Source organism: Xenopus laevis, chromosome 3S, assembly GCF_017654675.1.
Source record: "Xenopus laevis strain J_2021 chromosome 3S, Xenopus_laevis_v10.1, whole genome shotgun sequence".
Classification (NCBI taxonomy): Eukaryota; Metazoa; Chordata; class Amphibia; order Anura; family Pipidae; genus Xenopus; species Xenopus laevis.
In genome coordinates this window covers 37,861,155-37,889,113 of record NC_054376.1, presented here as the reverse complement: position 1 = coordinate 37,889,113, position 27,959 = coordinate 37,861,155, and the positions used below count along the sequence as shown (strand labels likewise).

At 39.3% G+C, this 27,959-nt stretch overlaps 1 protein-coding gene and 1 long non-coding RNA gene across 3 annotated transcripts; one reads left to right on the top strand and one right to left on the bottom strand.

Annotated features, from left to right (window-relative positions):
* Positions 1-11: 11 nt before the first annotated feature.
* On the bottom strand, positions 12-23,653 carry LOC108712811 (organic solute transporter subunit beta). 2 transcript variants are annotated; one of them, XM_041588199.1, is made up of 4 exons: positions 23,402-23,653; positions 2,845-2,973; positions 2,634-2,724; positions 12-1,265 (listed from the first exon to the last, which is right to left on the bottom strand). In XM_041588199.1, the coding sequence occupies exons 2-4, from the start codon at positions 2,939-2,941 to the stop codon at positions 1,049-1,051; spliced, it is 405 nt and encodes a 134-aa protein (XP_041444133.1). In that variant the 5' UTR covers positions 2,942-2,973; positions 23,402-23,653; the 3' UTR covers positions 12-1,048. The 2 variants fall into 2 exon arrangements, with proteins under 2 accessions (XP_041444133.1, XP_018110746.1); XM_018255257.2 differs by lacking the exon at positions 23,402-23,653 and adding an exon at positions 13,093-13,188.
* LOC121402141 lies at positions 16,427-27,745 on the top strand. Its single transcript, XR_005966605.1, has 5 exons — positions 16,427-16,514; positions 16,753-16,879; positions 18,590-18,671; positions 26,202-26,517; positions 27,443-27,745. It is a non-coding gene; the product is annotated as an uncharacterized LOC121402141 (long non-coding RNA).
* Positions 27,746-27,959: the final 214 nt, after the last annotated feature.

The window sequence follows — 27,959 nt, the reverse complement described above, 5'->3', positions numbered from 1 at the left end:
GACAGTTGGAAGGTATGGTAAGGGAGAAAAGCAAATCCATAATACTTTAAAATACAGAATTTTATGAACACCGTATCTCTAATGTAACAGAAAATGACACAGCGCTATTAAGCAATGTATAAAGTATTATAAGTAACTAAATTATTATTTATAATAAATTATTATTATAATTGTAAGTTCCATTTAGCTATTTTACACAATTCACTGCCTCACTCAAAACATGGCTGTAATTTAAATTACAATTATATTGCTACAATCAAAATGTAAAATACTAAAGGTTTAATGCAGTTCACAGGCATAATATCTGGCATTCCCTGATTTAACACTTCATGGTAAACACTTCATTGCTCTAAACTGTCATCCCATTGTCCTACATTACCTGTGCTTGCTTGCAACCAGCCATCCAAGGGAGCAAAGTACTGTCATCTGAGTTTTTTTTAATACTCCCACACATATAGTATCCTTTCTATTCTGCTTGAACAACATAGCATTCATGAATTCCTAACAGCAAATATAGTAACAGGTAGGTTTGGTATCCAAACTGTGTGGCTGGACCCACTAGGGGTGGGGAGAAAGCTTGGAACAGTGGCAGGGGTCTCAGTCGGAAGGCCATTTAGGCTGAGAACTGGTAGACATGCTCTTTATTTGCTCTCCTAGATACACATGAAAGCCCAGATTGGGTAAGATTTGGGGTAAATGTGTATTTGCTGTCCTAGGCACTATAACTGAAACAATGATACTTTCTTACATCTGTACCTATTTTCATGAGCCAGGGGCCTGATTAAAGGTTAGACCATCAAAGACATCCCTGGCGAAAGCTGGACCTTGTGGCTTGAACTGGAACAGTTTTACAACCACTGAGGTAGAGGCTTGTAATACACTGTAATTCGCTAATTCTATCTGTTCATAGTTTCCATTTTAAGGAGATCCAGCAAGAGAGTTGGATGCTGTAAAATATTATGACCATGGGAAATGTGTTTGCAATGTGGATTTTTTTTCTGGAGGCCTGGGCACATGCTGTCCTTTAATACAATATAATGCAGAGGTCTTATACGTCCTCTTCTGGCAGTATGGTGTAAAGGGATTCAATGTTGCCGTCCTTCCACTGCATTGTGATATCCCCAGACTTCATCTCTTGCTGCAACAGATTATTCTTAGTCAAAGGGTCTTCTTTTTCCAAGTGGACCTCTGCCTGTTTGTTATCAACCTCCTCTGGCAAAGCAGAACCCTCGTTTTTCTTATGCATTTCAATCATCTTCCTCTTTCTGCAATAGAAATCCCAAATAAGAACTTAAATGAAGTACTAGATGCAAGTCTGGGACTTTGTACTTCTGGAAGTTACTAATAACATATTCTATACTTTTTAAATTTTTATGTTTACACAATTGTTGGCATGTGTGGACCTCTCTGCTTTCTCCCAGTGCTGTGATTCTAGTTCAGTCTCAGCTGAAAAGGGAACTCTGAAACCTCTGGTCATAATATCACAACACAGCATCCATACTGTAGGACGGTAGGTGATTGGGTGATGGGGACTTAAATTAGAGTGACTCCCAGGAAATACAGGTGAGTTGATATACTGTATTAACATGCCAGTAGTTCAGCATTCAAAGTCAGGCACAATTATTTCCTCTCCATGTAAGGGCACACGAGTGGGTTTGGCTGTGTTCTCCTGTGGTCAGTTTTAATATTGTCAACCACAGGGGAGTGCAGCAAAAGCATTCTATTCATTTAAACAAGCTCATACTCACACAGATGTTTGTAAGCACTGACCACAAGTGGAATGCAGCGTGTTGTGTTCCACTTGTGTTCAGCATTTACTTGCGTTATCATGAGGACAGTACCATAGAGAAGCATTGCCTGCATCTGGGCTGTGCTCCCCTGTGGGCGAAGTGATTAAAACGGAATGCAGGGGAGCGCAGCCCAGAACGTTTGTGTGTAATAGCCCATAGAGTTTGCACATGGCAACACTCCCTGTAAAGAAAGTGCAGGGGAAGGGTCAAAATGCATTGTATCCAAAATCACAATGGACATATTTATGTTTTGCCAAGCTTTCGTAGCCAAAGGGAGTACGAAAACTCATGGTGAGCCAAAAGCTCAAGAAATCATAACCAGGCCCCAAAGTTTTGCCCTAGTATCTTGCACTTTGCCTTTGGTCCCATCTATTTAAAATGAATACAAATACATTTTTTCAGCACGTTACACAATGTTTGTAATCCCTGTATAGATACACAGCAGAAGATCCCCTTTGGTCTCAGTTCAATATTGGACTGCATTCTCCAATTACACTGGTAATCATGTATTATAATTCATATAAGTAAAATAGTTTTCACTGAATTAAGTGAACAAGGCTAATACAGTTACCCAGCTGTTCCTTGGTAAAGGATTCTAAAGCTGCTGGGTGAAGCTATTCAAGGAGTTATTTTTGTATCCTCACCTCCCACTGCTATCTCTTTGTCATGCAGTTACAAATGCCAGAGATTAAGTGGGCAAAATACAGGTGGTGTAGCAAATGAGAAACACTGGGTAACCTGTCTAACGCTGCAAACTAAAACAACAGGATGAGAAGAAGAATATGTGTGTGTTCAAATATGGATATGACAAGGTGCTATTTTATACATCAGTTCTGAACCTACCTGTTCCCAAGTATATTTCGTATCAAAAGGAACATTCCCAAGACAAGTCCAGCAAGCGCCAGGCCTAGAATAGCATAGTTCCAGGTAGTGACTATAAAACATAAATGAAAGAATACTCATTAAATCCTTAGGGTATATACAGAACAGGCAAAACCATATAACACTCAGTTTGTTCCCAAAACCATTCCCCGAGATTATAGGTGCTACTTACGGTCTCCTGAGCGGAAGAACCAGATCGCTCTCTGAAGCTTCTTTTGGGCTGCAGATGGAGTGGTTGTAATATCATCTTGCTGGCTTGAGTCAGCCATGGTTCAGAATATCTCACTCAGTGTTTGTTGTTCTGTGCAAAAGTACACAACAGGGCATTAAACCACAGGTATTTGGAAATATCACCAAAAGATTGGAACAGAAGAAATGAACAACGAAAGGAACGTTTCACTTGGGTCGAGCTACAAAGAGAAGGGCACACAGTAGGTGGATTTTAATGAAGTGCTTAGAGAGGGCCAGTCTTTCAAAATCAACATCAATAAATCTCCTGCAGAAGTATTATACATGGAATGCCATTGGTTCTTTAAATAGGTATTATACATGGAATATGCACTGTATTTACTGCAATACTATAAAGGCAATTTACAGCAAGCGAGGTCATTCTAAAATGTCCAGAAATGATGTGCTTGTTGATGCTATTGGTTAGGGACTTGCAGATAAACACACTTCTTGCACTTCCATATAGTTGTGCTAAGCACCATTATTTATGTCATACCTCTTCTAATGGCTCATGCACAACTGGGCTCTCTTTAGGGCTGACACCACTCTAAGCACTGAACCTTACAGTTACGTCACTTCTTCAAAAACGTCACTAACGGATGTCACTCAATGGACTCTCTTCCCCTCGCCGCCCCTCCCCCAGCTGGATTTAAGTGGTAAGTCTCCTGCAGTGGCTTGTATGATTTCTTGGACAAGCATAATGTCCAATGCTATTGTGATACTAAAATCTACAATTAATATAGATATATATATTTAATGTGAGTGTATGGAGGGGTCAGTGCGAGTGTGTGTATTTATGGACGCTGTGTTTTATTTTGAGGGTTGAACCGATATAACTATGTAACTATTTTGAAATTTATTTTCAATTATATAGGCACCAGAGGGCCGCCCTTATGCACATGACATTGGTTGCCTATACATAAATACAGCCCTGCCTGCAGCTACCACAATTCTAAATATGGGGGTAATTCCAGGGTTCACAGCAGGTCAATAGATGCAGCAAACTTGCACCAGACAAATGCGGTTTTAAAACTGTGCCAAGAAGGGACACATTGCCCCCTCTGAAACTGTTAACCGCAACTTGCACCAGATTTATAAGCAAACACAATTGCTTTCATTTTGACACATATGGGGGAATGTAATAAAGGTCGCAAAGCACAAAATAATTTGCACAAAGAAGAATAACAATTTGCATTTCATTTTGCAATACTCTTCCTTAAAGGGGAACTCTGGCTTCCAAACCAAAATTTAATAAAAAGGCCCACATAACAACAGAAACCCCTAAAATACCCATCACAGTTACCTGTTTTGTCAAAAAGTATGAATAAATACCGTTTCTATGCTGAAATCCAGCTGTTTAACAGCGGCATCATTTGAAATCCTGGCAGGGAAGGAGGGACTAAACACTGATGTTAATTGTAATTGTATCAGTGTTTGCAGATGACACAAAATTATCCAGCCCAATTAATTCCATCCAGGATGTGGCATCCTTGCAACAGGATCTTGACAAACTGGCAATCTGGGCAGCTAAGTGGCAAATGAGATTCAATGTTGATAAATGTAAAGTCCTGCACCTGGGATGTAAAAATATCCAAGCCACTTATACCCTTAATGGGACTGCACTAGGCAAATCCATTATGGAAAAGGACCTTGGAGTCCTTGTAGATGATAAACTTGGCTGTAGCAAGCAATGCCAGTCAGCAGCATCAAGGGCAAATAAGGTCTTGAGCTGTATAAAAAGGGGCATAGAGTCACGGGAGGAGGGGGTCATTCTTCCACTGTATAGAGCACTTGTAAGGCCCCATCTAGAATATGCCGTACAGTTTTGGTCTCCAGCACTCAAACAGGACATTATTGTATTAGAGAGGGTACAGAGAAGGGCAACTAAGCTGGTAAAAGGTATGGAAAATCTTAGCTATGAGGAAAGACTGGCCAAATTGGGGATGTTCATGCTGGAGAAGAGGCGCTTAAGGGGTGATATGATGACTATGTATAAATATATAAGGGGATCATATAACAATCTCTCTAATGCTTTATTTACCAGTAGGTCTTTCCAGCTGACACGAGGTCACCCATTCCGATTAGAAGAAAAGAGGTTCCGCCTAAATATTCGGAAGGGGTTTTTTACAGTGAGAGCTGTGAAGATGTGGAATTCTCTCCCTGAATCAGTTGTACAGGCTGATATATTAGATAGCTTTAAGAAGGGGTTGGATGGCTTTTTAGCAAGTGAGGGAATACAGGGTTATGGGAAATAGCTCATAGTCCAAGTTGATCCAGGGACTAGTCCGATTGCCATTTTGGAGTCAGGAAGGAATTTTTCCCCCTCTAAGGCAAATTGGAGAGGCTTCAGATGGGTTTTTTGCCTTCCTCTGGATCAACTGGCAGATAGGTAGTTAATAAACAAAAAAACAAAAAAAAAGGTTGAACTCGATGGACATGTGTCTTTTTTCAACCTTACTTACTATGTTACTATGTTACTATGTAACAACTTCTCCACAGAAGGATGCAGGCTAAGGACAGATGACTGTTGATACAAAGTAACAGTAGTCAGCCAGCTCAGCAAAGTAGAAATCAGCAGAAGAGCAGGGGGCTAGGTTTAGGGAACTGTCAGAAACCATTAAAAATCATAAAAAATCTGCATTTTTTTTAATTTATGTATATTTCAAAGTTGCTTGAAATTATGTTTAATTTTCAAAAAGCTTAAGTTATGTTTTTGTGGCGTTCCCCTTTAAACTGTTATCGCATTGCAAATTTTAATTGGGAATTGCTCACTTTTAAAGAGATACTGACACCTTTACATCTATTATAATATTGGCTTTGCAAGCTACTTCTAACTTTGCCATAAAGTATTTGCATGATGCTTTTACATTACCTGTCTGATCCCCCATGTTCCTGTATGAGGGGGCTGCCATATTTGTGCAGCAGGAGTCCGTTAGCATTAGAAACTGTAACTAACAGGCTGAGATGGGACAGTCAGGTTGGCAAAGTCAGAGTGTCAGAGATTCAGGCTTAGGAACTTCAACTAACAATTATATACAAAAACAAACCTCTCAGCAAAAAAATGATCAACATGGCCTATAGGTAACATTTAATGTACATTCATATGCTAAAATTCATTTTTTAGTGTCAGTATCACTTTAAGAAGAGCTTGAAGGAGTCACAAACTTTTGGAGCTAACATAACATCTTTTTCAGTAAGAACTGTTATTACATTCACTGCGCACTGGCACAAACTATAAAATTTGCAAACTTTCTATTATCATCCTGCTCATTTTTATGAAAGGCATGGAAAAGGATTCACAAAAGTTAAACATCCCCTAGAGCATAAGTAAACTTTTAAAAACTGAATGTACAATGGCCCAGGGTGCTTTTCTAAACAATTTACATTATTTCTTGTTTTCGTTTCAGAGCTATTTAAGTTTTTATTAACTGCCAGTAGAACGAATTTTGTAACAAGTGGCACCTGTTGGTCAGTTCTTGTTACTGTACATGTCAAAGACAGTGACAGACATTATTCATTCAGAAGCAAAACAAAAAAGTGTTCAGATGTTGCTCTGGAAAATGGAAAAATGCTCTGCCTGCTCTGCTCGGAAAAGAGATGAAGCCTCAGGTGCTCTTTCTGATCCCCTTCCTGAGCCAAGCAACGTTAGAACACTTCTCTGATTTCCTTGTGAAGGTATGTCTATTTTGGCAGTTAATAAATGCTTAAAGAGGTAATTCAAATACAACTTTTTGTTTGTTATAGAACGGCAAATTCTCAACAACTTTTCTATTGGTCTTCATTGTTTCTTATATATCGTTTTTGAATTATTTGCCTTATTCTGATTCTTACAAGCTTTCAAATGGGGGTCACTGACCACACCTAAAAATCAGAGGCTCTTTAAGGTTACACATTTATTGTTATTACTCATCTGTCTATTCAGGCCTCTCCCATTCAAATTTCAGTCTCTTATTCAAATCAATGCATGGTTGCTAGGGTAATTTGGATCCTAACAACCAGTTAGGCAAAACTGAAAACTGGAGAGCTGTTGAATACTATATATCTCAAGAACCACAAATAATAAAAAATGAAAACGAATTGAAAACTGTTTCAGAGTATCACTCTCTGCGTCATAATAAAAGTTAATTTAAAAGTGAGCATCCTCTTTAAAAAGCTTTGAAAGTAAAAAAAAAATATTGCAAAAGTTGCTTAGAAAAGCCCCCTAGCTATTTCACATTCAGTTTTTAAAGGTTTATTTATCCTTTAATAAAAACCAAGCTACATTACTTTCCCTTGCCAGAGAAGTTTACGGGTATAGTCTGTTTTTGCCAATACACATATGGATAGGAGCTACCATATTGCTTGCTTGGGCTGATACTCTGTGCTCTGAGAAATGCTCCAGCACAACCAGTGACTGTGGCATTTATTGATCTAAATAAAAACGCAGGGATGTTGTGTGCACAGACTCTTTAATCCAGATTCTTTAATCCATCTTGAGATAATGGCTGCTTATAAACAGGCCTTATTAGGTTTCACTTTACCTATCTTTACAAAGGCTCCAAAGTGCATCTTTTGCTATTGCACTCTGGTACGGCCTGCTCTCTCCTTTTTATAGCAATCATAATTTATGACACATTCCAGTAGTTCAGAGATGTTAACCATGTGACCCTACAGCTGCAACTCCCAGCATGCTTAGTCAGCTGGATAGCTAAGGTTTATAGTGTAACTAGATGTTACTGAGCCCAACAGCAAATTTATTTTAGGGCCCCCCAAGTATCCAGAGGTTATACTGTTTTACCAATATACATTGCCCCTCATGGGGCCCCTATAACTCCTGGAGCCCCCTACAGCTGCAGGGTCTGCTTCCTCTGTAGTTACGCCCCTGGGTCGTGTGATAGGTGTCTTATAGTGCAACATTTCCATGATGTTGCTAATAATAAGTTGTACTCTCAAACTTCATAAAACAGAGAACTTCTGTACTGTAATTGTACTGTATTCTAAGGTAATTTATGCACAGATATTGTATTACATAGGGTCTGTTATCTAGAATACACTAAAAATCATCACAAATGATCGTTTACAGGTACATATTAGGGTTATACCACCTATCGACGTCCAGTTGTTGCTGGATTATGTTTTAGCTTTTGACTCTAGGGGGGATTCTGAAAGGTGTAGTTCAACAGCTGCTGGGAGGCCTCATATGGAACATCATAAGGAACAGTATGTTAAGCCTGATAGTGGTTGTAGTTCAGCTAAATACCTAAGAGAAAAGATAAGGGAGGGATCTGTGCTGCTGTCTTTATATGACAGGTTTGCGTAACTCACCTACTCTGTTCCCCTGCTCAGGGTCCCATGGGTTCATTCACTCTTGCTGGGTGCATGTCCCTCAGGTCACATAGAATAATTTGCCCACATACCCTGTGTATTTCCCTGCCTGCCTCTGTCACTGCTTCCAAGTAAACCCACCCAAGGTCAATGGACACAGAGAATTTCACCCTGTTCAGCAGTATCTGATGTGACCCCTTAGGAAATACTATACATTTAATAGCTGAGTATGACTCTTACACTGAGAACAAGCTGCTACGGCTCATCAGCAACTAGGGAAGCTTCTGATTTCTATGTATAAGGCACCTCCAGTGTTTCCTCTGGCAGAGAAATGCTTTTCATCATCTGTGTCATTAACTAGAATGGCAACCTCACTGTTTGTACAGGTGGACTTTGGTCCCAGATTAATCAAGTTTGAAAGGAACAGTAAGTTTGCTTCAAAAACACTATTATAGTTTATAGAAACAAGCTGCTGTGTAGCCATGGGGCAGCCATTAAAAGCTGAAAAAGGAAAAAAGGCTCAGGTTTACATAGTACATAACAGATACGCTCTATAGAATATAATGGGATTCTACAGGACTTGTCTGTGATATACAATATAACCTGTGATAAACTGAATGGCTGCCCCCGTGGCTACACAGCAGCCTTTTTATATAAGCTATAGTAGCCTAAAGCAATCATACAGTTCTAGTAGTGAATGCAACAGTACATTATATTTTAATTACTTTTTTGGTGTTACTCTTACTTTAACATAGCTAAATCCTGCAGTAAGAGAAGGCTTTGATACTCATTCAAGTCAAAAGGGCCTGGGATTGTGGGGGGCTTGTAGCAAAGAAGTAATGCCCCTGCTCTATAAAGTACCCCCTATTGTCAAATATAAGGATTTTGCAAGTCACAGAGGAGTTCCATGACCATGACCTTCGGCCTCATGCTTTTATACAGGTCATAGAACTCTGAGGTTACTTCTAATATCCTCATAATTTACTTTAATTATTATAATATAAGTTTTAGTGAGTTATATGACAAAAATGACATCACTAAGCTCCATTTATAACTGATGAGATCACTAAGAGCCGTTTATAAGAATATAATTTACAACAGGGGTCCCCAACCGCCGGACAGTCCTGAAAATGGGCCGCCGAACAATTAAATGAAATGGACGACGGCATGCTAGTGATGGGCGAATTTGCGCAGTTTTTCGTGCGAAATTCGCAAAACGGCGAAAAATTCGCAAAACGGCACCGGCGTCTCGTTTTTGGCGGCGGCGTCCGTTTTTGGCGCCGGCGTCCGTTTTTTTCGAAAAAAAAATTTGACGCCGGCGAATTTTTGCCGTGAATTTTAGCGGGCGTTTCGCGAATTTATTCGCTGGCAGCGAAAAGCGCAAATTCGTCGCAAATTCGCGCCTGGCGAATAAATTCGCCCATCACTACGGCATGCCAGAATTGGATGCCGACCCGTCCAACCCCCTCATCGACCCCTTTCCGACCCCCCCCCACCTCCAGTCCTTGCAAAAAAAATCTCCTCTTCTTTGCTTCCTGGGCCAAAAAAAGTTGGGGACTGCTGATTTACAATTTGTTTAGCAACTTGCCCAGGTGCTGGTAAATAAGGTAAATAAAGTAACATAGTACCGCAATGGGAATACTCGTGAATAAATATATATTTTTATATTACATAATTATTAATCTTCTTTCCCTTATATCCAGAGGTTTAGCCCAGAAAATGAGCTTGCTTTTACTAAATGAAACAGTCATTAGCAGAGTTAATCTATCTATTACTTCTGAAGTTTCTTTTATGGCTTCTTGCTATGACTATATATATATATATATATAATCATCATCATCATCATTTATTTATATAGCGCTGTCAAGATACGCAGTGCTATATATATATATATATATATATATATATATATATATATATATATATATATATATATATATATATGTAGAGATAATAGTAACAAAGAGATAAAACAGATTACTGCAATCCCAATAAATTGCAGAAGGAAATCTGCGTTGTGGATATAAGGGAATATGATGCAAGGCATGAACTAAGGTGCAGCGTGACACAGCAACACCCAGCTGCTAAGGGGAGGAACGAGCTGTTCCAGGAAACCTCAAACTCACAAGATCCTTGCTATTGGCTGATGGCAAATAAATCAAGAGCAGCTAATTGCTCACACCTATGACATACCTGAGCTGGTAGAGCTGGTAGCAGCTTGAAGTGGCAGGAGGATGTCATTGAGAAGATGTAGTTAGTTTAATCAGTGAAGGGCACAGACAGATATAGAAATAATTATTATGCTATGCACAGCATAGAGAGCTGCCCCATGTGATATTGTCCCTAAGAATGTATGTCATAATAATTTGTACTGTACCTGCTTAGTTTACCAAGCCTTAATATCTGTTAGACATGACAGTGACCTTGTTTTACTTGCCAGCACCAGCCAACCATTGCACTTACTGATGGTACTGATTGCTGCTTCCCAGGCTGTTTAGGAGTGTTGGCGCCACATAGCACTTGTACTGTAGGATGCCAGCCAATGACAGAGAACAGCAGTGCATTTTTATTTGTATGAGGACAGAGCTCTAACTGGATACTCATCCTATTCTGGTTCTGTGGAATGACTCAGAGGACACACTCACCACTCATTTCTAACACGGAGATGGGTCTGAGAAAATCTATGTTTAATTTCTAAAATCAGTTGCCATGTATAATGATCCAAATTAAATTTGTCTGTCGCAGTCTATGGTGACATCTTTATATAAATGCAAATATGCACGGTGGCAATGTCCCATACATGCAATAAACTACAGCCTCATCCTCCCTTACTGTACATTCAGAAAGGAAACTATAGCTGGAGTTAGAGAAATTGGTGCCTATGGCATTGTAGGAAGGCTGGTGCCACATCTAAGGGAAATTAATGTAATTAAGGGATCTCTTAGGAGCAGTTCCCCAGAAGTTACCAGGAGAGGCAAATAGCTGCTCCTGGTAACTTTAAGAGATGAATTTCCCACAATTAAATTGGAAATTCAGCTTTTCTGGGGCAGAGAGCAAAACTTAAGGAAATTAAGGTAAATGGGAGGGGGGTTGGGAGAAGCGGCATTGCGAACGCTGCCTCAGTTGGCTTTAATGCCTGATACACCCCAGGATGTCAGTTTTGCAAGCCTCCAGCTCTTATTTAACTAAAACTCCCAGCACTATATGCTAAAATTAACTAACTTTATTTTTATCAGAATTTCACCCCAAGGAGCCTATATGTTCTTGAAAACAGGGCAAAACTCCTCTCTGCCTTTCTCTAAAAATGTTCCTAATAATAGTAACGCATTGGGTGATTATTCCCATTTAATTTGGAGCAATCGTGTTGCCAAGCTACAATCCAACAATTTATAGAAACCACTCAGACTTTAGCATGGTAATTAGTCAGCATATGTGCCTATATCTGCAGTCTGAAAGCTTCAGCAACTTGTTACATGGATAACACGTCCAATAAAACCTAAACAACCAATCGCACTGACCGAAACAATCTTTCCTAGTATGAGCTATACAGATTCTGCAGGACTGGAATGCTAGCACCCCTTTTAAAGGACAAGTCAACCCCACAATAACATTTTGCCTAATAAAATAAAATATTATTCTAAGCAACTTTGCAATATACACTAATAACAAATTTTCTATGGTTTTTAAGTTATTTTTATCACTATTGAAAACAGTGTTTGTCTGTCCCTTTCTATTCTCTGTCCTGATGTATAAGATTGTTAATACAATGTAAGACAAGCCAGTTGATTAACAGACCCGTCTTTGCTGGGGAATCAAGAGTTTTGCAACATTGTTTAAAAAGTAACAACCAGGAGTTAACCCAATGCTCAATAGCAATTGTTTTTACGAATAACTTTAAAATCACTAAAATTTGTAATGAATATATATCGGAAAGTTGCTTAGAATTCTGTTTTCTTTTATTAGGCAAATTTTTATTTTGGGGTTGACTTGCCCTTTAATATACAGAATTCAGTGCATTGCTTGCTTCATGGATTGACCCCCTGTAAGCTCTTGGGTCAAATGTGGCTATGAGGAGCTTTATGTGGCCCCCATGCTGCCCTAGTTCCTTTTTAAAGATGATATTCTATAATAATCCATCCCCAAAAGGGGTATAAAGGGTGATCTCCCTATATGGTAAAATCTGAACGGTATTGGTCTATCTGATGGTAAAATAAATGTAACTAGGGGTGCGAATGGTGGTGGTTATGGACTTCCCTGTTAGCGAATATTCATTAATAACATCAGTATTAACCGTCTGAACGATAAATGGTAAAATGTACAATCTCTGTTGCTAACAAAAAAGTTACTTTTCTGCATTTCAGTCACATGAATGATCAATGCAGGTCAAACCACGACTTGACATAAAATAACTGTACACAACTTAGTTGCCATCTGACCATATTTTCAGTGATGGTCTGTTTTTTTACTTGGAAATGCATCTGGTTTCTTAATTTCGACCAAGTTCAAATACATATTTCAATACTTTTAGGACTGTAAATCAGCACTGTGTCTGTTCTTACTATTGTTTCCATTTGCATTAAGCATATCATGTATAGGTATGGGTACAAGTGCTATGTTTGAACAAGACAAGTAAATAAACAGAATTCTTGTATAAGCTCATTTTCGTATTGTATATTGTACATTACCCAATGATTCGTGTGAATGTTACTGGTGCTCTTGGTACCAATAACCTCCTCTAAGCATACAGCATAAATACAATCTAACCCTACAGACCCCTGCCCTCCTGGTTCCTACCCCACACCATGAAGCAGCCCGGACAGGTAATAAGATTACAGGAGTATCTATTCCCATTATGAAAAGACGCATAAGCATGAGCAGAAATATTTACCTTACAATGCTGTATCAGGTCCTAACAGGTGAAGAGTCATTGGCACAGTGGCAATATGTTACACGTGTTTGATATTTCAACTAGGAGGGAATGCCCTGTGCCCTTGGCATCTCACCCTGCTTATCTGGCTGTGCAAATTACTTTTTTGATTTCTCTAGTGCCTTTGACCCTAACTGGCTGGTTACACTGTAACCAGCCTATCCCAATAACAGAGAAAGCAAAGCCCTGATACAATCTCTGTTTCACTCTTAGTGATAGCACTGCATTCGTACTAGAGTTTCATGCAGACTACTTTCCTGTTTTTACATTCGTTTTTCCTTGTAGATGCACACCTATATAAAGTCTGACAGCAATTTGTACATACAGAGCAAGAAGAATACATAGAGATGTGATGAATTGTAGGGGGCCAAGTAGTCAAGATTCCAAGTAGGTGACAGAAAAAGCATTGGTGTGGTATCAAACTGCTCGGCAGGGAAACCCACAAATGAACAGATGATCTATTATAATTAAATTGCGTTAACTAACCCCGTTTAAAATACCTATTGGCTTTGTTCTCATCCTTTTTAAAAGGGGTGTAACAATAGAAGAAGCAGACCCTGCAAGTGGGCTTGAGGGCCAGGGGGAACGTATTCATGATCAACTTCAATATAAAATATATAGGTATCATTTTGTAAGTTTTGGGAGTCCTAAAATAATTTTGCTGTGGGGCCCAGTAACATATAATTATGCAATTGCCTCCAAGGTATTTTTTCTTCTTTCCTTTCCAACATCCAAAACAAAAAAATTATATTAAAGTATAATGTGAAGTATTCAATGCACAATACTGCAAGCAGGGGTAGACATCCATACTGTAGTTGGTTAGAGAAGCGGAATAAAGATACTCACATAAAGTAAAGTCACAAATGTTTGGGAGAAGTATATAAGGAAACAATTTGCAACGTGACCCACTGGCTACACCATTGGTAACATGGTGGAATCACTAAAAAAAGCCTTAGACTATACCTGCCAGCATTTCGATATGGGACATTTATGTAACGTATATCTGCTCAGGCCCAAGACTACACCATTCCATGCTCTAATATAACCCAATTAGGGACTGTTCTAGTGTTCTGCCAAAAGAGTGTAAAAAGTGTAACACATTAGGGCACCTGTGACTTACAGCAGCATACCAAATGTGGTTTTCAACTCAATGACGCAGTATAGCTGTCCACCCACTTCTCTAATGTTCTACCTGTTTGGGTTTGTAACCCAGTTTTCATTCCCAGTCCATTATTCCATAGTAGTTGACAGTTCTGTTGTACTTAATTGGGATGAAATGGTTCAGTGATCAAGCAAGAAATTGTCGCAAGGCTGTAATACTTTGTAATTACCCATCCCGGTACCGGTACTGTGCCGGACTTTATGCAAATGTGATGATGTCATATATATATTATTTGAGACATTTCTGTGATGTCAACACACTTACAGGTGATTAGGAGGAACTGTTTATAAGGGGTGCTCATGGGCTGTTGCAAGAGTGCAAATCCTTCAATGAATACAGCAGGATAGTAGCATATGGTTATGTGTCAATGAATGGCTATTGTACTTATTAAGATTATTACTTAGTAAAGACAATGAAATATTCCACCATTTTTCTGACTGCTTGATCACTATCACGGTTTACAATGTTTCCTCTAATTCCTTCCTCTAAAATTATTTCATGCTTTTTTTCTTAGAAATATGACATTTTCTATTATCTATAAATCTAAAATATATAGATCTATAAAATCTATAATCGGTTAAAACATTCTGTACCATTTCTGAAATAATCAAGTTACTCTTTACTATCCCCCTTTCACCATCTGTCTCCAGCTCTAACTGTCATGCATTCTGTATGCAGAGAAACAGGATTTCTGTGAGAGCCAGTTATTTAGAAAGAATGAGCTATATCTGAGCTAAAGATGGCCCTTATACTAAAGGTTGGACTTTCAAGTGTAAATGGCATAACACTAATCCAGTGGCACAGGAGAGCTACTGTATATGCAACCTGAGTTATTTTATTAGAATGGCTTTATAAAGGCAGATCCACCCATGGTTTCCTGGCACTGAGTTTTATAACGTGATTTTTCTATTATGAGACCTTCATTTATTGGCAAGGTGTCAGTGTTCTGAGAGGTCCTTGTTAGCATCATTGTCCTGTTTTGTATTAAAACATTTATTGTCAGCATTTTATACTGTATGTAAGATCTTTTTATCTTCACAATTTATGGTGTATATGAAAGCCCTTAATTTTGATGAAAAGCATTGTGTGGAAGTAATCATAAAAAGCTCATATTTCTTATGCAACAATATGTCTGTAACAGGGTTGGACTGGAGGGCTTGGGGCCCACTGGGGCTACTCCAGCCCCCCTGCTGCTCTGGCGCACCACATTTTTGAGTATGCGCGCGGTGCTGGGTCTGTGTGCACGCGCGTAGCCTCGTTTTTGCGCATGCACAAATTTTTTTTTTTACACGCTGGCATTAAGAAAAGGATCTGGGCCAGTGGGGCCCACAAGACCCGGGGCCCACCGGGTTTTTTTCCCGGTTTCCCGGTGGGTCAGTCCGACGCTGGTCTGTAATATACTTCCAACAATGAAGGTGATGTTAGAGGTTGCTAAATAAAGGAGTATCAAAAAAACTAAAGTTGTTTGATTTGTATTTGTGTTTTTTCCCTTAAAAAGGTTGTTCACCTTGAAATTACCTTTAAGTATAGTGTAGACCTTGATATTCTGTTTGCAATTGGTCCAGATTATCCTAGCAACGAAGTAATAGCAATAACTTTGTAACCTTAGAGAGCCTTTGTTCTTTAGATGGGGTCAGTGACCCTCATTTGAAAGCTGGAAATAGTCAGAAGAAGAAGGCAAATAAATAAAAAAACTAAAAAAAAAAGAAAAAATTAAGGCCAATTGAAAAGTTGCTTGGATACATAATAAAAGTTAATCTAAATGTGAACCACCACCTTTAAATATGATTCTTTTTGTCTTTACTTAGCCAAACCACTCATGAATCAGTAATTGGAACTTTGGAGGTGGTCACGTTGTCGACACATCTGCCTAAGCGATGAAACACACGGTGTCCGACGCGATGAGAGGAAGCAGATGCAACGCGACGGATTGGTGACACGACTGTCGGATGAAGATGCAAAGTGCGGCATTCACATCCGACAGTCATGTCGGATGCACGCAGCTTGTAGGTCCGACATTCCTATTACTTACATTATATTCAGTGCATCTGTCTCATCGCATCCACTTTCTCTCATCGCGTTGCATCTGAAGAAGGCGCACTGCGTGTTTCCGCACGGGATCCCTTTCCATGTATGGCCCCAGATTGGACAATGTGATCCAAACTGTTCTAAATGGAGATGAGAAGACGGGTGTCACTATCATGCAGATTAGACAAAAAAGGTAAAGCAAGACGTTTCTCAAAAGGAGGCCAAATATTTTTCAAGCCTCGGTTCCCATCTGTCTTTTTTTCGATCTGTCTCGCACATTCCCTTATGCCACACACAGTCATTTATGGCAGGTTGCCACAATTGTCTTCTTTTAATATTATGATATTCTGCTCATTTGCTTTTTCTGTATTGCTGCTTCTGAATGAATTCAGAGTTATTAATAACTGAATCTTTTCTTTTTATTCCCCAAGGTTTGATGTTGACCCTATTGTGATGCGGAAGATGTACCCTGTTCCCCCAAGGTGCACTTCTAAGGATCTGGAAGCTTTCTAAAAATGAGGCTGAAATGGTAAAAGCTTAATGACCTCTTACTCAAAGGTGTGAATAATAATGTATATACTTGGGTGTTGGGGAAGACAATGCATAATGGGCAAGCTGACTACCCTGTGATTGGGTTTTCTGTTAACCAGACAGTTTTTTGGTGCTCAAAAGATACATTTTACTAAATCACATTTTTCCATATACTGTCCATGGTTGTTAAAGGAAAACTATACTCCCCAAACAATGTAGGTCTCTATAAAAATATATTGCATAAAATAGCTCGTATGTAAAATCCTGCTTCATGTAAACAAACCATTTTCATAATAATATACTTTTCTAGTAGTATGTGCCATTGGGTAATCATAAATAGAAAATTGCCATTTTAAAAAATAAGGGCCGCCCCCTGGGATCGTAGGATTCACTGTGCACACAAACATACCAACAAACTATACATGTTAGGTCACATGAGCCAATTAACAGACAGAGTTCTGTCTTTTGCTTCCACACTTCTTCCTGTTACAGTTAGTGTTGTAGTATTTCTGGTCAGGTGATCTCTGAGGCAGCACACAGACCATCACGAAATGGTGGTTCAAGGCAAGAGATGTAAAAGGGCAATATTTACTTAAATATATATTCTAGTTTGGTAAGATTCTTTAATATGCCACTTAATATGATATGAACTATCCGTTGCTTAAGTGTTCATTTTGGGGGTATAGTTTTCCTTTTTAGCATGCTGTTATTTCACTGCTCATTGTAGCATCAAACATGCTAACCCCCCCATTATGAAATATTTATATCCAGAAAGAACAAATGGATTATTGTAGGCACTGGAGAGTTCCTGCTTACTGTAGAGCAGTCCCCTGTTCATTGTGCCTAGTGCTAATTTGCTGTATTTATCACTTTCACTCATTTCTGTATTGAACAATTTACACCAGTGCCTTGAACACAGTACAAAACAGGCAAAAGGAGGAGAAACATTTGGTACGCGTTTCCATAAGGAATATTTTTTTGTTACTGTTATTCTCTGCATATGTATTGTTCTTTAGAGCTTGTAAATATATCTGGTCATACACCATTTCCCTTGTTATACCGTAGGCCTATGGTACATAAGATGTTGGTTTTTGCTACTAGTAGCACTCTGAATCATCCTAGAATCATTATTCTTATTACCTCAAATGCACAGGCTGTCTTATTTTGTGCTGCTGTTAGAATCCTGGAGCTTTTCCCAACAATCCATAGTTTTCAAAACACCTGATGTTCTATATTCCTCATAGTAAGCTTATCCCCATCTTATTAGTATTATACTGCCTATCAGTATATACTCTGTATATCATACTGAGCACTCTGTATGGTATAAGTCCAGACATTGTTATCGCTGTATTTATGTTTGCAGCCCCCAAGATTACAGCTTCTATGGGCTGTGTTAAATGGGAAGAGCAAACGCCAGAGCAGATTATACGTTTTAAACAAGCTGTTGGATTTTCAGTAAGGCAACCTAGAAGTCAGTTATTAATGGTGATGGTATGGCAAGGGAGTCCAGTATATAACACTGGACTCCCTTGCTATGCCTTGAGCCCACAGATGCTCCTTCTAACAGCTTTTGTATAGCATATAAGGATTGTGCAAGTTGAAAGCCATGGGAATCAGATGTATTATGGTAAAAAACAGAGGTTGGAACCATGCTTTTCTTAAATAAATGAGCCTTTCTTGCATCCACCTCAAAGACACAATAATCCAGTTGTGATTCCTTCTTGTTCTCTTTAATAGATGCCCCTTCAGGCTGTCTGGATTGGCTCACCCATTAAACTTCTTAACTTTGTGGAAATTCCAGACTCTGTTAAAGTTCCAGGTCAGTATCTATAAATACATCAATAGGAAAAGTAAGTGATATTTTGGGTAAAGAAAATGCAAAACATTTGGCAGGAGACGGGGAGCATCAGAACCTTTGAACAGATGAATATTAAAGGGGAACGATTGTAAAAATGAAAATTTTATATAAGCTTCTTCATACTGAAGTAAGAAATTTTATAAATATAATCAATTAAATATTCTGTATCGTTACTGAAACAGGAAATTATGATGAATTGGAATCTGCTTTACTTGGCCAAGTACTGACAGTTAGCTGTGTTTTCCGAGCAGAAAAGAGTGGGGGTGGTCCAACCATTCTGGACTGACATCTAACATTCCACCCCCACCTGCCCAGCTTTCTTATTAGATAGAAAATGTGGAAAAGACTTTGAAGGTCTAAAAATCCAACTCAAGATGCAACAAACTTTATTTCTTGGATATTTAGGACTATCTCTTGCTTTTTTTTCCCTGAGCTGCAGCAATCAATTTATTTGGCACAAAGGCCCAGCAGTTTAAGGCTGGAACTACACAGTGCGTGTCCTTCTGATCAGACATGATGAGAGGAAACACAGGCGTCACGTCGGATGCGCTGAATCTATTGTAAGTAATACAAATGTTGCATCTACAAACTGATTGCATCCGTCACGACTGCAGGATGCGAACAATGCGAACGATGCACGTTGCGTCTTCATTCGACAGAAATGGCAGAATTCTTCTTTGTCTTAAGATTCCTCTATCCTCTATTCCTTAGCTAAGGAAGTGCTTTAAAACCAGCACAGAGACATCGGAAGTTGCAGAGGCAGCTGGTGTAGAAAAGTTAGGATGGCTTAACAAGAAAAGTACCACTGATACAAGAGAAACAAAATACTGATAAATAGATTAAAATTCTACATACATTAATTTTCTAACTATTCTGACTCCAATCTCTGTGATATTGGCTGATTTCCCTGTGTGACCTCCCTGGAGGAGCTGTAACAACCACTAAGGGCAATCTTTGCCAGATAGCTAAACTCACCAGACACTTGGAATCCACAACACTGCTTTATTTGTAGCTTTATTTGTACCCGGCTCTTGTGGGCCCCACCAGCCCAGGTCCGTACCCACATCTGCCCCTTAATGCCTTGTCCCCCTTTGCCGGAGGTCGCGGCAAAAAAAGAATTTGACTCTGCACGTGCATGCACACAATAACTGCGCCGCTCGCATGCATACAAACATATGCGCATAGACGAGGTGCAAAACGGCGCAACAGGGTTGGGGCCAGAGGAGGGCCCTGGGGCAGTAGCCCCGGTGGGCCCCGGGCCCCCCAGTTCGACCATTGGTCAAAAATAACCTAACCTCAGAGTAGCTCCTCTCTCATGGAAAGCAGGAACAAAAAAGGATGATGGGAGGAACTGAAATTACACATGAGGAAAGGGAATAGGGGGAGTTTTGGAAACAAGGAAATACAGAGCCTACCGTATAGCTTTGGTCACTAGGTGGCAACGTAATAATGAGTAAGCATGTACTGTAAGCATTAAACATATAAATTATAACATAATAAACCTTTAACTGCTGGGGCAGAACACTAACATTTTGTTCACTGCTCATTATAGTTAAAGGCATATCATTGCTAATAGGGTCGGGCTTGTTCACACCTGGAACTACTACCATCTTTGCTTGTTGGATACAAATGCCAAGACTAGCATATACAGTTGTGTTCAGGATAGCAGTGTTTTTAATAAAGTGAATAAAGCTCAAAATCTCATAATAGCTTTTATTTCTATACATGCAAATGCATTGGGGGAAAACTGTACATTCTATTCCAAATCAAAACATGAAGAAAAATTTATCAAATTTGTGTTATTCTTTTACAGTGAAGAAATGGGAACATTAGGCTGTTCCAAAAAATAGCAGTGTCTGCATTCTTCTTTATAATCTCACATTCACTGTATAAACTGAAAAATGTTTCAAGATTTTGCTTTCCTTTGAATCACTGAACTAATATTTAGTTGTATAATCAGTGTTTCTGAGAACTGCTGCACATCTGTGTTACATGGAGTCCACCAACTTCTGGCACCTATTACATTCCACAATTCTTCTGCATTTCTTGCTTTTGCCTCAGAAACAGCATTTTTTATGTCACCCCACTAGTTTTCTTTGGATTAAGTTCCAGGGATTGGGCTGAACACTCCATCAAGTCAATCTTGTTGGTTTGGAACCAAGATGTTGCTCATTTACTGGTGTTTTTGGGGTCATTGTCATGTTGAAAACCCCCATTTCAAGGACATTTCCTCTTCACATAAGGCAACATAACCCCTTCAAGTATTTTGATGTATTGAAACTGATCCATGATCCCTGGTATGAGATAAATAGGTCCAACACCATCGTATGAGAAACATCCCCATATCATGATGCTTGTGCCACCATGTTTCACATCTTCACAATGTACGTTGGTTTGAATTTAGTGTTTGGGGTTGTCTGACATCTGTCTGTGGCCCCTAGACCCAAAAAAAACAATCTTGCTTTCATCCATCCGCAAAATGTTGCACCATTTCTCTTTGGGCGAATCAATGTGTTCTTTAGCAAATTGTAAACTCTTCAGCAAGTCTTTTTTTTTTAACAATGGGACTTTGCAGGGGCTTCTTGCCGATAGCTTGGCTTCACATAGGTGTCTTATAATTGTAACAGTATCAACAGGTAACTTTACACCTTCTTTGATCTTCCTGGAGCTGATCATTGGCTGAGTCTTTGCCATTTTGGCTATTCTTCTATCCATTCGATGCATTTTAGAGATAAATATCCTGTGTTGAAAACATGTTTGACAAAAATGCACTACCTGAGATACTTAAGGGGGGGGGCTCCTGTCAGTCACAAGCAGGACTATACAGGTAAGGGATCCGTTATACGAAAAGGCCATCTCCCATAGACTCCATAATAATCAAATAATCCAAAATGTTTTAGAATTATTTCCTTTTTATCTGTAATAATAAAACAGTAGTTTGAACTTGATCCAAACTAAGATATAATTAATCCTTATTGGAAGCAAAACCAGCCTATTTTGTTGATTTAATGTTTATATGATTTTCTAGTAGACTTAAGGTATGAAGATCCAAATAATGGAAAGATCCATTATCCGGAAAATCCCAGGTCCGGAGCTTTTTGGATAACAAGTCCCATACCTGTAGTTAGTTTGCTGCTGTGTTACTGTAATGCCTTCTATTACAACCACAGTTCAAGTGTGTATACTGTAGCATAATGGTGTTCCTATATATACATATACAGATATGGGACCTTTTATCCAGAAGAATGCTCGGGACCTGGGGTTTTCTGAATAACAGATCTTTCCATAATTCGGATCTTCATACCTCAAGTCTACTAGAAAATAATTTAAACATTAAATAAAGCCAATAGGCTGGCTTTGCCTCCAATAAGGATTAATTATATCTTAGTTTGAATCAAGTACAAGCTACTGTTTTATTATTACAGAGAAAAAGTGGATAAAATGGAGTCTATTGCCTTTCCATAATTTGGAGCTTTCTGGATAACGGTTTCCCAGATAATTGATCCCATACATATATATATATATTTGGCTGAATCCTGAATTCTTTGTGAAATATTTGTACAAATACTGCATCGAATCTGAATCCTATTTTGCAAATGCAGATTATGGCCAGAAAAAGTTAAAAAGCTCTCTACACAGGGTCAGGCTAGGAGCCTTTCCTGCCTTCTTCTACCAGCAGGCGGAGTGCAAATAAAAATTAATAAAATACAAACAATAATTTTAGAAAAAGGCTAGATGGGCCTAGGATAACCTGTGCATTTTTCTAGTTTCTTGTGTTTGTGAAGAAAAGTCATATGATGTTATGGACTGAGATTCAGTTCAACCAGGAACATGGATTCGGGTGAATCTGAGTCCTACTGAAAAAGGCAGAATCCCGACCAAATTCTGGATTCAATGCATCCCTACTGTATGCCCACAAACTACTTTGGCCTCTACTGGTCAGTGGCCAGTGGAGGAGTGAATGACTTGGACATATAGTGACTTGTTATAAAGAGTTGAAACAACAGGCTGGCAGAGAAATACAGAAGGTTTATGCAGAGCACTGACATATTGGGTACTTTAGTACCAGAGATGTCCCAGATAAATGTTGTGTAGCAAATAACAATATTCTTCAGATTAATCAACATTACAAGACTTCAGGGAAAGAAGCCCAGATTCCTTTTTGCCATAGACAGTTGAATACGGATGTTACTGAAACTGTTCTGCAGTTTGGAGATAAGAAGTTCCTTGGGTATATTTTTCCAACAACTATTCAGTGCTCAACATAAAGATATATAGCTGTTAATAGCCATGTCTCGCTGTTGTGAAAAGCCTGTTGTAAATTATTCTTAATATAAATTAAAAGGAGAAAAATGTAACTTGTATTTTAAGACCACCACTCTCCTTTGGGGATAGGATAGCAATAACTAATTAATAAAAAAAACAGAATAGCAGATCCAAGTACCAAGTCATAAATATTAAAAAGATTTGCATTGCCCGCTACAATAATACTAATCTTATTAATTTCACTATAAAGAATTGAAACTCAATTCATTATAAACAGGATCACTACAAATATTTAATAAAAGTACATGACAGCTTGAATTTATTGAGAAATGTGCACAAAAAACGAACCCCCACTATTTAGAAAAAATTTGTATGAGTGGGGTAACAGTTCCGCGAGTGCAGGAAAATTAACAGATTTCACTTACCTGATACCCCGGGCCGGTGCTCCTATCAGCAGAAAACTGCCCAGGCCTGGGGTTCTTCTTAGCAAGCATCACAGAGTGACCCTTTTCCTGCTTCTTCCTTCTTCGCGTGGTGGTGCATGCACAGTAGAGCGTAAAGCCGAAACAAAAAAGATTTTTTCACTTGAGTGTGCATATGTCGGCTCGGAGATTTTAAAGAAAGAAGAAGAGGAAGATTGCAATTTTCTGCTAAGAGGAGTAATGTTTGGCACCCCCCAGTGGTTGTGACTTTCAATCTCCTTTTAGTATTGCATGTTATTCAGAGTATGTGTGTATAGAAATGAAATGATAGACAGAAAAATAGAAAATCGTTTAATAATAATTATTTTTAAAGGCAAACTGTGTGCTGCCAATTTTTCTCTTTCTTTGTATACAAATATTGCCTTTTTATCGTTTATAGCAGCAGGTCAACTCCAGAAAGAGGGTTAGACTGAGCGCTGGCACATAGCTGCTGGTAAACACCACAACATGGATAAGACCGAGCGTTGGCGATTTCTTCCTGTGTTTCGTGTACAAATTGTAGCCAAATATTGCCGATAGCTGCCATTCAGCCTTTAATTCAGGGAATGATTTATAGTTATATGTTAATGGGCTGGGACTTAAAGGAGAAGCAAACCCTAAATTTAAAAAACCCTACCCCCCTACCCTACTTAGATCCCCTCCCTCCTCCCCCCACAGCCTAGCTGCTACCCCGAACAAATGCCCCTAAGTCTTTACTTACCCCTCTATGCAGATTATGTCCAGCAGAGTTCACGGGCGCCATCTTCAGCTGCTTCGGTAATCTTCGGAATGAGACTGGCGCTTCAGCATTTTTCGTGAGTTTCGGAGAATGTGCAATTGTCGCGAAACAGGAAATTGCTCCAACTGAGCATGCACAGATACGCCGGCCTCATTCTGAAGATTACTGAAGAGAAGAAGATGGCGCCTGTGAACTCCGCTGGACAGAATCTGCACGGATGGGTCATTAGGGACATTTGCCCGGGGTATCAGCTAGGCTGGGGGGAGGAGGGAGGGGGTCTATGTAGGGTAGGTGGGTAGGGTTTTTTAACTTTAGGGTTTGCTTCTAATTTAAAAGCTCCCTGCTGTCTCACTAAAGCTTTTGAGTTAATTGCACTGTTGGTATTACTACTCAATCGCACTGTTTGCTGAGGGACATGATGTTAAATGCACTACATACTTAGAATGCTAACGGGTAGTGTAGGACTCACATACAATGAGGGGCCTTGACATGGCACGTGAGTTTACATATTTTGGCCAAAGTATGGTACTAACACCTAATTTTTTGTAATAATAATTTTTAAAGGTAAACTGTGCGCTGGCAATTTTTCTCTTTTTTTGCTGAGAAAATCTTAGTTCATCCAACAACTCTGTATCTGCTTCTATTGCACATTATGCTTGTATTAAGTTCTGTTATATTAAGGTGTCTAAAAAGAAGTTTCTGGAGCCACTGGTCAGGCTTGAGCCAGATAAAAATTGCTTTGAAAAGGCTACATCTGCCCTTGGACTTCCAGGCTTTGTTTAATTCTGCTCTCTCTCATGCAAATGGTTTGTATTTTATAATATATATTATATAAAGTAATTCACTATTTGAATCTCTGCCATAGCTTTCCTGTCTTTAAACTTTTCTAAGTCATACCTGTTAATCTTAATCTCATTAATTGTTGTTGTCCTGCTTGCCATTCAAAATGTATTACTAATAATGCTTTAAAGGGCATGTAAAGTCTAAAATAGAATAAAGCTAGAAATGCTGTAATTTGTATACTAAACATAAACATGAACTTACTGCACCACAAGCCTAATCAAACAAATGATTTATGCTTTCAAAGTTGGCTACAGGGTGTCACCATCTTGTAACTTTGTTAAACATCTTTGCAAGACTAAGACTGTGCACATGCTCAGTGTGGTCTGGGCTGCTTAGGGATCGTCATAAACAAAGCTGCTTGAGTTCTGCATGGCTGGTAAGTAAGGCGGGGGCTCCCCCTACTGTTCATAAGTATGATTGTTTCCCTGCTCAGTAGGGACCATCTGACAATTCCTATCCACATTCCACAGCAGTAAATGAAGGAAGAATTTCACTGCATACACATTTTTTAATTAAAGTATATTGGAGATAGGTTTTTTTTCAATTGAATAAAGTAAAAATTGGATTTTATTTCTTTGACTTTACATGCCCTTTAAGAAATGTCTCTAGAGCTGAATATTAAGTCAAGTGAAATTAGTACTATTGTACCAGAGGTATAGAAAAAAACAAAAAGCTTTATTTATCTCAAGCAGATGTGTAACCACCTGACAAAAACAAGCTAACAGTTACAATAAAACTTATTTAAATGAAATTATACCACAACTTGATTTGGCACTACTGTATGTGTCCAGCAGAGGGGGGTGTGTATCTTATTATGAAATGAAATGAATGTATAGCATTCATTTTAATGGTATCGGGAAACCAGCATCACAGATTGTGTTACCTACGGCTAAGGCATTATCTTCAATCAAACCAAATTCCTTTTATCTGAACTAAATGCCTACAAAGTCAAAGAAAGAATACAGATTCTCTCAGCCTTTTTGAAAAGCAAGCAATGTGCCGCTGTATGGTAAAGTAAAAGTTTGGTATTAAGTATACAAGTATCTAAGTAACTACATATTATATGTGTGTATATATTAGTGTGTGTGTAACATTCCACAGATTCATTGATTTGCTGTGACTCAAAGTTGTTGCATGTTGTATCTGTACTCATATCATTACACATTTTTTTCTTTGGTCTAGGGGCCTGAACTTCTATTCCCCCTGCTTTTAGCGATGCTGAAAGTTAGGCAGCACTGCTAAAGGGAGTCAAAAGTGTTCTGGCAGCTGGACTAGGGGATGTCAAGCAGGGCTGCCAACAGGGGTGCAAAGGGGTGACTATTGTCCCAGGCCTAGCAGAGAAGAACAAAGCCACGGCAACTGAAAAGAACTAAGAAGCCACGACGGAAAAGAACGAAGAAGCTGTGACAGAAAAGAACAAAGAAACCGCGTTGGAAAAGTATAAAGAAACCCGCAACCAAAAAGAATGAAGAAGCCCATGACGGAAAGGAAATTAAGGGTAAGTTTCACTAAACACCAATGCTTTTTTTTTAACTTGTAGGTGGCACGGGCACCATTCATTTTTTTTAACTTGTAGGGGGCCCTGGCACCAATTTTTTAACTTTCCAGGGACCCTGGCATCAATTTTTTTCAGCTTCTAGGGGGCCCTGGCCACCAATGTTTTTTGATACATGGCCACCAATATAATTTTTTAGCTTGTACGGTGAACCCTGGCCACCAGTGGATTGGGCAAGGTCTGGGGTGGGCAGGGCCCAGAAAAATTTGTCATACGGGGCCCTGGGATTTTTTTACGTCAACCCTGATGTCAAGGAGGCCATTAGGCTCAGCATTCTAGTGTCCTTTTTAGCCCAGAATATGTAAATAGAAAAAGGGCTGGTTTAGAGTAGCCTCAGAGGGTTTCCTTAATATTGTACTGAGAAAAGTCAAAATGACATAGTACAGGTATGGGATCTGTTATTGGGAACCGCTTATCAAGAATCCGAATTAGAGGAAACCCATCTTCCATAGACTCCATTTTAATCACCTGCTTTGATATTTGAATTTGGGCATATTGTTAAAAACATTCCCTCATTCTTATATTGCCTGGAGGGCAATTGTTGAAGGGGGAATAATGACAGGAACTCCCTAATTTAGAACCGGGGACATGCTGTGTACTGGGCCTGCTCCTGACCTTGGCAGCTCTCCAGTTCCTGTTTCCAACTTTGGCCACAAATCCTCTAGGTTGAGCCATGGGATGCACTGTGATTGTAATCTGTCTGGTTATCTTAATATCAGTGACTGTTAAGCTGGCCATAGAAGCAAAGATCCGATCGATCGAATCCTCGAACGATCAGACTTATCGGATTTCCCTATCTCCTGATCTGCCACTTACCTTTCAGATCAAATAAAGTAGTAACAGATCAACTGATGTTCTGCCCCTACAGCAATCGTACGAAAGTTATGTCCGACAAAAGCTGGTGAAAGTCTCCCACTGAAGATCGTTAGATCGGCAATACATGCAGAGATATTATCGGCAGCCGACAGAAATTTTTTAACCTGTCTGATCCACTGAACGACCGATTGGCATGGCACGACTGATGTCAGGACACTCCACATACGATCTGAAAATCGTACGAATCGACATTCTGTAAGTCAATTCCTGTCTTGCCCTTGTCCCCCTGTGCTTTGACTCTCTGTATTTTTTTAATCCTTGGCCTATTTTGTGGACTTTTATTCTTTTCTGCCTGCACTAACCATTGGCCTGTCTTAAAGGTGAAATCAATCTGTGGGGAAAAAACCCCATACCCCCCACCCCAGGTAGACTCCTCCCTCCTCCCTCCAGGCTAACCCCCCCCCCCGGGGATATGCCCCATACTCCATACTTACCCCTCGGCGCAGATTCTTCCAGCGAAGTTCCACGCGTCCATCTTCTGCATCCTCGATAAGCTGACTGGGAGATCA